This window comes from Chenopodium album, chromosome 12 (genome assembly GCF_948465745.1).
Source record: "Chenopodium album chromosome 12, dcCheAlbu1.1, whole genome shotgun sequence".
NCBI lineage: Eukaryota > Viridiplantae > Streptophyta > Magnoliopsida > Caryophyllales > Amaranthaceae > Chenopodium > Chenopodium album.
Window position 1 is genome coordinate 3,309,628 of NC_137845.1, and position 10,703 is coordinate 3,320,330.

A 10,703-nucleotide genomic window follows, 5' to 3' on the forward strand; every position below is an offset into this window, starting at 1 on the left:
CTAAACTGATTGGAGCTAAACTGAACTAAACTGAGCTAAAATGAATATTTTATGAGAGAGAGAAATTAAGAGCTGAACTGAACTGAACTTATTGGAGCTGAACTGAACTGAACTGATTGAACCTGAACTGAAATTAAATAAATGTGAACAGGCCTTCACTTGTGTTTTTAACTTTTATTTGTCTGTAAAATTAAACCTTTTGTTTTACCTACTTTTTTAGCATAATAAAATATAAAAATACGGATAAATTTCATCTTATTCATATAGTTAATTCTCAAAAAGTAGTGATAATTTAATTACTATTGATAGTGCTCTTTGATATTTTTCTAATTACTCCGATTATTTTCCTATATATAAAAGCCATCCCATGTATAATATCCTCCCTCCATTTATTTAAACCAAGCATACCTCAATATAGTCTTTCAATTCCTTACGTAACATATAATTGGAAGTTTGACACCTAATATCATTTCTTCATTTTTCTCAACCTTTTTACCTAATTAAACCCACCAAAAAATTATAAAAATTAAATTAAATCTTCTTTTAATTTTCATAACTACGTAGTTAGGAGCAATAAAAAAAATGGGGATTAAATCAGAAAAAGGAAGGGTGATGATGTTGGTGTACCCTTTACAAGGTCACATAAACCCAATGCTTCAATTAGCAAACATCCTTTATTCTAAGGGCATATCCATCATAATTGCTTACCCTACGGATTTCAACCCTCTTAACACCTCCAACCACCCTGAATTTGCCTATATGCCTCTCAAAGCCGCCGACGTTGGCGGCTTAGAGGTAACAAACGTGGTGGATGGAGTTGGGGGTGTTATTGGGTTTACAAGAAGTCTTAATAAGATATACAAAGAACCATTTGAAAAAAGTGTACAAGAATTAATGGAATATGAAAATGAAAAGAAGAGAGGAAAAATAGGGTGTATAATATATGATGTGTTTATGTATTTTGCTCAAAGTGTGGCTGACCAATTCATGATTCCTGGGATTTGTTTGAGGACAAGTTGTGCTGCTTCTATCTTGGGTATTACAGCTACGCGTACCCCTCACGAACGTGGATTTCATATGCCTGTTCATGGTAAGTATTTATATTAATGGCACTTTATATTTAGCTCGGGTTAATTTTGTGTCAGATCATATAGGGGTTGTTTGGTTGCACAAAGAAAATGAGGGAAGTGGAAAATCATGGGAATTTGAAAATGGGTGAGTTGTTTGGTTGACATTAAAAAGTGTATATGAGGGAATTGCAAATTAATGAAAATTGTGACTTCCCACAATACATGAAAAATTAATTACCCAACCCCCTAGGTAAGTCAAAATTCTCATTGATTTGCAACTTCCTTCATACCAACTAAACAACTTTATATTATTCCCATGAATTTGATGTAGGAATTTAATTCCCATGAAATACAAATTCCTATGAAAAATAAATTTCCATAGCAATCAAATGACACCTAAGTTTAACTGTTCAAGTGTTATTCGGATTTGGGTTGGGTGTTGTCATGTTGGTCAATTTTGCAAGGTGCACATTAGAATAATTTTTTTAATATTTACTTGAGTACACGCATAGCATGTCCACCTAAATCAATATGCAATTGAGGTATGTTAAGAGATTCAAAATTAGCTTTTACTTTTTTTAAAAGGGTGTCAGCCAACACCCCATACACCTTGGCCGCTAACCTAAGAGCACAATAGAGGTTCGGATAATTAATTTTACATGTTTAAACATTATTGGACATGTATGTGAAGGAGTTTAAGGGGGGAAATTATATACTAATGCAATTTGAATTACTGTTGCTTGATAAAAGCAGTACCAATTGAAAGTTTGCTTCAAGTTCCTGAGCTAAAAGCATTGGAATTGGATGAAGTTGCCGAGCACTTGAATGAAACAACACCAAAATTTAGTTATGAGTTAAATGCAGCAGTAGCTAACGCATTTAACAAGTCAACCGCAATTATTGTCAACACTATGGGCTTCTTGGAGTGGGCTGCTATCAACAAGGCCCAAGAATACTTCAAGGCCACTATCTATCCAATTGGCCCATTTCACTTGTATGCTGAAAATACCACCAAGTCTAATTCTCTTTTGAGTGAAGACCCAACATGTATAGCATGGCTAAACCAACACCCACCAAGGTCAGTCCTCTATGTGAGCTTTGGTAGCCTAGCTAGCATGAGCGAGAAGGACCTACTCGAGACGGCTATGGGGCTGGCTCAAAGTAACCAGCCCTTTTTATGGGTGATTAGGCCGATGATGGTCATTGGAGGACGATGTTGGGCTGAGATTCTACCACGGGACCTCATCGAAAGAATGGAGGGTACGGGCCTTGTAGTTAGTTGGGCCCCACAAAGGCAAGTATTAAACCATGGTTCGATAGGAGGGTTTTGGACACATTGTGGGCGGAACTCGACAATTGAAGGAGTTTGCGAAGGGGTGCCCATGATTTGTAGGCCCTTCTTTGGAGACCAATTTTGGAATGCTAAGTACATTAGCAAAGTGTGGAAGATAGGGGTGGAATTAGAAAGTGAAATTGAAAGGGAAAATGTTGAAAGAATTGTTAAGGAACTAATGGTGGGTGTGAAAGGAAAAGAGATGAGAAATAGAGCATTGGAGATGAAAGATGAAGTTGAGTTGTGTTACAAAGATGGAGGTACTTCTTACAAATACATCGACCGATTGGTAGAATTGATTGCCTCTTTTTAGACAAACCTAAAAGATGTAATCATGTTGTCTAGCTATGTCTTTTTAACATTGTCATTGTTAACATTTGTAGCCCCGTCTCTATAATCGAATTTAGTTATTATGAAGTATCAATAACATATTAATATATCATGGAGCTACTTTTTGACTTTAAGTTTTCAAAAAATTTAGGTGGAAAAACGAATTATATATATCTAACTTCCATGATAGGAGTATGTAGAAGTGTGAAACACCCCCCCCCCCCTCTTCCCCCAAAACCAAACTATTTGCACTTTGTATTTGATGTTTTATTTTATCCCGTTTGTTCCATAATGATTGACATACTTTAACTTTTTTCATAACTTTGTAAATTGTAACATAAAGTCATAAATAAGCTAGCTTAAGCAAGGGCAGGGCCAGCTACTAGGGGTAGCTCATTGAGCGATCGCACCCCCTTTTGTGGGGCCTACATTTTTTTAATTTTTTTTTTTTAAAAAAAAAAGAAAAAAAAGAAACAGGTTCTTTGATGGAATAGGCGGCGGCTTAACACTGTTTTTTTCTAAATTTATGTATTGTAGTACTAATCACAAGTGTAACTGCTTGTTCTTAATCTAAAGATGAATCAAAAGATTAATTTAGTTAGCAATAAATGGAGGAAATGAAGAAGCACTAAAGCAAGGGTTTGGTTTATTTGCTTAATTTTCCTTTTGTTTTGTATTTTTTGATTTTCATTTTTTCTTTTATGTGAGCTTTCATTTTCCTTTTTTCTTTTCTACTTTCTCTTTTAGTTTATTTGTTTGCTTTAATTACCTAATTTCTATTGTGTTAGCTTTAATTACTTAATTTCTCTCTCTCTTTTTTTTTATTGGGTTTAAATTCTATTTTTAAATAAAAAAAATGAGTTTTTGGATAATATAGTTTTTGAGGGTTTGATTTATGAATTTTCTTTAAAAAAAAAGGCTCATAGAATTGACTGTAATCAATAATTTTATTTGGTGAAATTTAAAATATAAAAATTTAGAAAACCATGCATCATCATTAGATAATTTGATAGGTACTTCATACTATGTAACAAACAAGACACAACACCACTTACACCTTTATTATTCCATAAATACATTGATACATATAAAGTTCTTGATCACATTAAGATTCAAGATCTTAAAAGTAATACAAACTAAACATATATTATGATAAAGTGTTACAAGTTGGTCTTTTATTTAATTATTATTGCTGACGCATAATTGTGACCAAAACTTATGACTAAACCATGACAATTAAGTCATTGTATTAGCTAGTAGCTTAACTTAACTTACCAACTGGTACAAGAACCAGAATAACACATAAGCCCAGCACAACAAAATACACCAGATCCTGCGCTGGAATCTTCCCATGCTCCCTTGCACTTGATCACTTCATTATTATTAGCAGCTTCTTTCATCACCACTTCTTCGAGTATAACTTTCACCTCCTCCACTGCCTCCAACTCCATTGTCGCGCAAGTTAAAACTACATCAAATTAAACACAGAGTAATTAATTAATTAATATACTGTATAATATACTGTAATAAACAACTCGTTAGCTTTAATTTCATCCATTCGAAAATTTAATTCAACTATGTCATTCTTCAAAAAAAAAAAAAAGCACCATAACATGCTGACATGGGCGTGTTATGGTTGGTCAATTTTTCATTTATTTTAAAAAGTCAAAATATACTATACATGTATGTATAATTGTAAATATTTTAAATGCCTAATTATTGTATCTGAAAATCTATTTTTAATTTTAAAAATTATTTCTAAAATTAAATTATAATTAAAATTTTAGAAAATCAAAAATTCATCATTGTTCATCATAGCCTGAAATTCACGTCGCCTATACACCTTTCCGGTCGCCTGAAAACTGACCAATAAAGCCGCCTAAACCCTGCCTTAAACCGGCTGAAAGTCGCCAGATAATGGCCTGAAATTCGCCAAAAACAGCCTGAAATTCGCCTGAACAACAGCCTGAATATCGCCAGAAAAACGCACACATTACTGGACCCTGAAGGACGGCCTGAAACTGCACCAAAGAACAGAGAAGACTGCCTAAAATCCACCCTGAAATTGCACCCAAAAGACAGCCTGAAAAACGCCCTAAAACTGCACAAAAGAATCGAGAATTCTGCCTGAATTTTGCCGGAAAAACGTACCCTGAACCACCAGAAACCATTAACGCCGCGATAAACCCTTTGCCTGACCGAAGCACGCCTGAAAATCGTCGGGGATGCTACCGGAAAATGATGGTGCAAGTGCACTTTACCCTAATTTTAATTTTGTGGTTTTTAATCATTAGTATAATTTTGAAAATTAATTAGATTTTTAAAATAGATTTTCATAATTTATAATTATGTATTTCTTTAAAAAAAAAATACATGTATTAAAAAGAATATAATTTTAATATATAATGGACGTTAAAAATAATTTTTTAAAAAAAATAAATTAAATACTAAATATAGGTCAATCAAATTTTGTCACATAAGCAAATTATGGTGCATTTTTTAAAGAATGATATTGTAGAATTTTCACAAATTTCATGGAGATGTAGAGTTAATATATTGCATATATGCGAGTACAAAATTAATATTGCTACATCAGCAATGAACGTACAAACTTTTTTACAAGTAGGATTTTGCAGGGACGTAACACAATTTGATTACGTCATCGGGGAGGCAATATCATAAACAGTTTTATACTCCGTAATTAATTTGGAGTACTAATCTTATTTAAAAAAAAAAAAAAACTACAAAACTCGTTACTACTCAGTGTTGTTATGCATATACTTCATCCATTTTTTTGTTATTGCACCACTTGTCTTTTTAGGAAGTTTCACAAATATTGCACCATTTCCTCTTTAGGAAAAAAATTATTTGTGTTCACACTACAAATACCCAACATACCCTTGCTTTTTCACACTTACTTTTTAGTTTATCAATATGTCACATGGGCAATTTCGTATTTTTACCTTTTCTCTCTCTTACTTTTTTCCACTACCAAAATATTTATACCCAACCCTTATGGTGCAATAATAAAAAAAACGGAGGAAGTATATGTTTGAGTATAGACGTATAGTAAACTAACAGTACTAGCTTTAAACTAGTAAATCAAACACCCTATATTTATTGTAAGAAAATAGTAATAATAATATATACGTCAAAATAAATTTCATTGTACTTAATTTGATAGCGTTTTGTATTTAAAAATGAGTAAAAAAAATGCTAACAATAATAGAGAAATATATATCTAGGGGAATAATAAAATTGGTAAAGGTAAAGATTGGGTTTAAGTACAGTTAGAAATGTTGAACCTGTTGCACTAAGTAACAGTGCACCAAAGATGACCAGTTTGAGGTAGCTCATATGTTAGTAGATAAGCAAATTAAACGAAAGTACTTATCTCAATGTTGTGTAGACCAATTGACAATTGCCGCGTCGTGGTAAACCACTGACCTAAAAGACGATTCCGCGCTACCCCAGTGCAGTAGACATCAAGCGGTCGCCCTCCAGGATAAGCATGGCGCCGGAATTTGTGTGCACTCACAAACCCGACTGGAATTCAGAATACTTGCCCAAAAACCGAAAGGATATATTTTAAGAGAAGGTAAGAAGTTAAAGATGGATGGTTTTATTGTCATATCTTTCGGAGGTGAATAATGTTGATTTATAAGGCAATGGAGGGAGTAAAAACAACCAGCAATTAAGGGGAAATGGTCATCAATCAAGTGGTGTAACATCCACCCATTAATCCCCAATAAGAGCTAGCTTTAATCAACATTAAAAGGGTAACGGCTAGTCTTTAAGTAACAACATTAATCAGCAATAATGCCCATTAAATTAGCAATAAGAGGAAGCTAAAATTAAGGGATTCCAATAGCCATTAAATCCCAACAGTCAAAAGAATAAACACCGTAACTTTCTTGGTTTTACTTCAAGAACTTCCAACAATCCCCCACAGGTTCGAAGAAGTGAAAAGAAAGAAAGAGAGAAAATTGGTTTTGGGCAAAACAAAACAATTGCATAAGTGTCAATGTCTCGCGACTTGAATTAACACATAGTGGACATCAAGCTATGATCCCTCACCTACCAAGTGACCTTCGTCTTGAACTTAATAGGGAGTTAGGGACCCGTCACTTTGAGCCACACAATTGAACATGTATAATATTCTGAAATTCCGCGAATAAAGGTGACGCATTATACTGGCCATACGTCCAGCCTGGATGCTCATAGGTGCTCTAGAGTATTAGCCCACCCAATACTCATAGGAAGCGGCCACACTTCCACACCTAAGTAGGTGAATCCCATCAAGTGTGAGCTACAACACACCACCAAAAATATGGATATGGGTTCATTAAGAGCCATTTGCTCATCCTCTTTCCATTTGTAGCAAGCACACATCAAACATCTAGGGATGGACAAAAATCAAATTTTGTGCTTCCGAATTATTTCATAATGTTCCCCTTTGAACTCATGATGAGTAGGAGTTGATTACTTGTAATTCATACTTTGGGCTTTTAGTCCCATCCCTTCCGATGTTACCAAAACTAGTTTTATACACAGGCCTTTATTAGTTAACGGATCCGTAACATTCCTTTTAGACTTTTTCTAGTCTAGTGATATCACCCTATTCGACAATTTATCTCTGACATCAACCATTATAGGCATGGTTCAATCAAAAGTAACTTCAACTTGCAAATCACAACGAATTCCCCTACAATGGGATATTTGCAAGCACATTTGCTCATAAGAGCCATATACTCTTGACCATCTTGCCTCATAATAACCTGTCAATTCAAGAGCAATAAATTTAGATTTTTCCAAAACAAACATAGCAAAACAAGGTTGCTTAGCACAATTCCAAAACATAGCTCCACCACTTAGTGCAGACATAACCGCTTGAGTTTGAACTCATCGTCGAACTCCAATCACTCATGGAAACTTAAATAATAGAAAACTCTAACATTAATGCCTCTCATTACTACTATATTCAAATATCCACCACTAACAAAAGAAGAAAGAAATACATAGTTTCCCAATGTGAAAATCCAACCACTTGAAACATAGTAGTAACACACAAATATGCTCAAAGACAATTTATCCATATAAAGGATCAATCAGGCTCAGGATAAAGTTACTCTAAGTCTCGCCTATAAAGTCATAAACTAATCCAATTACTAATCAAAAAATGAGCCAAGACTTTGAGTCCAACATTAATTCTTTATTACTTCCCCCACATTGGACGACAAAGTCCGATTCAAAGCCCTTAGCAATGTGCCTAAAACCCACGTTCTCAATTAATGAAATATCTGGACATAAAACTCCCTCAAAAATTCATATGGGGTCTTTAATAACATAAATTTCTTATAAAGAAAACGAATAGGTTTATAAGACATGAACCCCCACATGAAAGGACAAGGTTCAAATACCAAAATAGAGCATAAACAAATACATGGTTGGGAAAAATTCACAACTATGTCATAAAACTGAGTATAATAACATATAAGGTGGACAAGAGCAGATATCTTTGAAACATTGAATTAATCAAAGATAATAATTCAACAACACCTCAAAATATTAACTCCCAAGCCACCATATAAAATTCAAGGAATTTACAAATTACTCATGCTTTATTCATAAAGAATTATAACACAATAAAGAGTCATAGGCGGTAACCTAAACCATCATAAAATATTGGAAAAATCATAGTCTAATTCCCAAAATACTTTACTCGAAAATTCTCCAAAGAAAAAGTCATATAATCTCCTTAAGAAAAATTATCACATAATTTCCCTTCACAAAACTTAACAGATGTAAGAATTATAAATTCTACACTTACATGTTAAACCGAGAATAAAGTAATGAAATCAATTGAGTTATGAACAAAGCTTCTCAATACGAGTATTGCATATCATGGATTCAAGAAATTGACATAATACATCTCAATTCCATGCTCAGCACATACATGAATCATGATAAAAATAGTACTTGGAGTACATATATACATGTACCTCAAAAACATGTTAAACAATATTGCTCAAAACATCCTACTGAATAGCAAGTTAATCCAAAATGTAGAACCAACAAATTAATGGTAACTGATTATATGCATTTAAATGTCATACTCATAAAATCGACATTATAACTTTAATTTCTATTAATCATTTAACAAATATTTACTTGACAAATTCAACATTCAACATACTTTGTCAACAACCACAAAAGCATATATTTGTTAAGATGATTACTAGGAATTAAAACAAATTGTAAACATAATAACATGAGACTTGGTTTAGAGTGAACCTCCCTTGAACTAAATCAAGTAACATGTGTAAGAGCTCTATGAGATGCCCAACCGTCCTCATTGTAAATAAGGGCCTCAAGATGTCAACATAACTTACTAATCTGAGCAGCTAGTGAGAATCCAACCGTTGAATAATAAGCCTCATGTGTCCCAAACATACTCCCATAATTTCAGCCCAAACTGACCAAGGATGACCTTTGATCGGGGGTCATCTTTGGGACTGCTCCCGACAATCCGCGAATAACGAACTAGTCCTCAAAAAAATATAGTATATTACAGGAATTAGAAAATGTCAACAAAAACTCCACAAAACAATGAGATTTGGGAAACACTAAATCCCAAAAAATTACGACGTATAATTAAAAAACATTGTACAACTCCTTTAAGATTGCAAACTGTTACAAATATAAGTGCATCCAATTATAATTTTCACTATTAGTCATTGAAAATAAACTAGCAGTAGGCAGAATCAAGCAAATGAAGAGGAAATCAAAATCCACCGGCCATGCAACGAGTAATGTACAACATTAATAAGCCATAAAAAAAGAAACTAATTAAATGGGTAATTATGGCTTAAATTAGTCTCACCTTTTTTCGTGACTAACATGCATGTGTAGAAGGATAATGACCAAAGAAAGCTATAACCAAGCCAATCAATTTTTAAACAAAGCAAACTCAAAGCTATTCTTCTACACAGTATATAGCAACCACTCAAATATGTCAAGAAAATCAATTAAAAATAAAATAACATAACATAAAGAAGTGGCCATAATTCCATAAACATACATATATACTACAGTTGACCATAAGTCCATAACATATTAGGTAGTCAAATTTACAAATGGCCTACCAAAGAAACAATAAATCAAAAAAGCATGCAACATTATAGTTATAAGCAATATTCTCTGCAATCAGTAGCATTACCCCTAGCAATTAGAGATTGGAGGAATATACTCTAAATCAGACAAAAAAATATAAATTGAGCAAACAATGTAAAGCACATGATAACCGATAACAAAAGTATAATTCTCATTTCAATACAATTCATCAGCATCGTCACAAACTCACAATCGCAACAAAATATGGTCTAAATAAAACCGAATCACAACATTATGTAAACTTGACATAAAAAATTCAAATATTTAGAGGTCAATCAATCGTCTTTTAGATTGTTAGTAGATAAGCAAATTAAACGAAAGTACTTATCTCAATGTTGTGTAGACCAATTGACAATTGCCGCGTCGTGGTAAACCACTGACCTAAAAGACGATTCCGCGCTACCCCAGTGCAGTAGACATCAAGCGGTCGCCCTCCAGGATAAGCATGGCGCCGGAATTTGTGTGCACTCACAAACCCGACTGGAATTCAGAATACTTGCCCAAAAACCGAAAGGATATATTTTAAGAGAAGGTAAGAAGTTAAAGATGGATGGTTTTATTGTCATATCTTTCGGAGGTGAATAATGTTGATTTATAAGGCAATGGAGGGAGTAAAAACAACCAGCAATTAAGGGGAAATGGTCATCAATCAAGTGGTGTAACATCCACCCATTAATCCCCAATAAGAGCTAGCTTTAATCAACATTAAAAGGGTAACGGCTAGTCTTTAAGTAACAACATTAATCAGCAATAATGCCCATTAAATTAGCAATAAGAGGAAGCTAAAATTAAGGGAT

General features: G+C 33.6%; 1 protein-coding gene across 1 annotated transcript; it reads left to right on the forward strand.

Moving 5' to 3' along the window:
- Positions 1-407: 407 nt before the first annotated feature.
- Positions 408-2,793, forward strand: LOC145571637 (UDP-glycosyltransferase 76H1-like). Its single transcript, XM_081630656.1, has 2 exons — positions 408-1,090; positions 1,824-2,793. Exons 1-2 carry the CDS (start codon positions 583-585, stop codon positions 2,714-2,716), a joined length of 1,401 nt encoding a protein of 466 aa, XP_081486782.1. The 5' UTR covers positions 408-582; the 3' UTR covers positions 2,717-2,793.
- Positions 2,794-10,703: the final 7,910 nt, after the last annotated feature.

Bases quoted from the DNA above. Each gene is read 5' to 3' on its own strand.
- LOC145571637 (XM_081630656.1), top strand. From the start codon at position 583: ATGGGGATTAAATCAGAAAAAGGAAGGGTGATGATGTTGGTGTACCCT. The intron at 1,091-1,823 runs GTAAGTATTTAT...TGATAAAAGCAG, and splicing joins ATTTCATATGCCTGTTCATG to TACCAATTGAAAGTTTGCTT.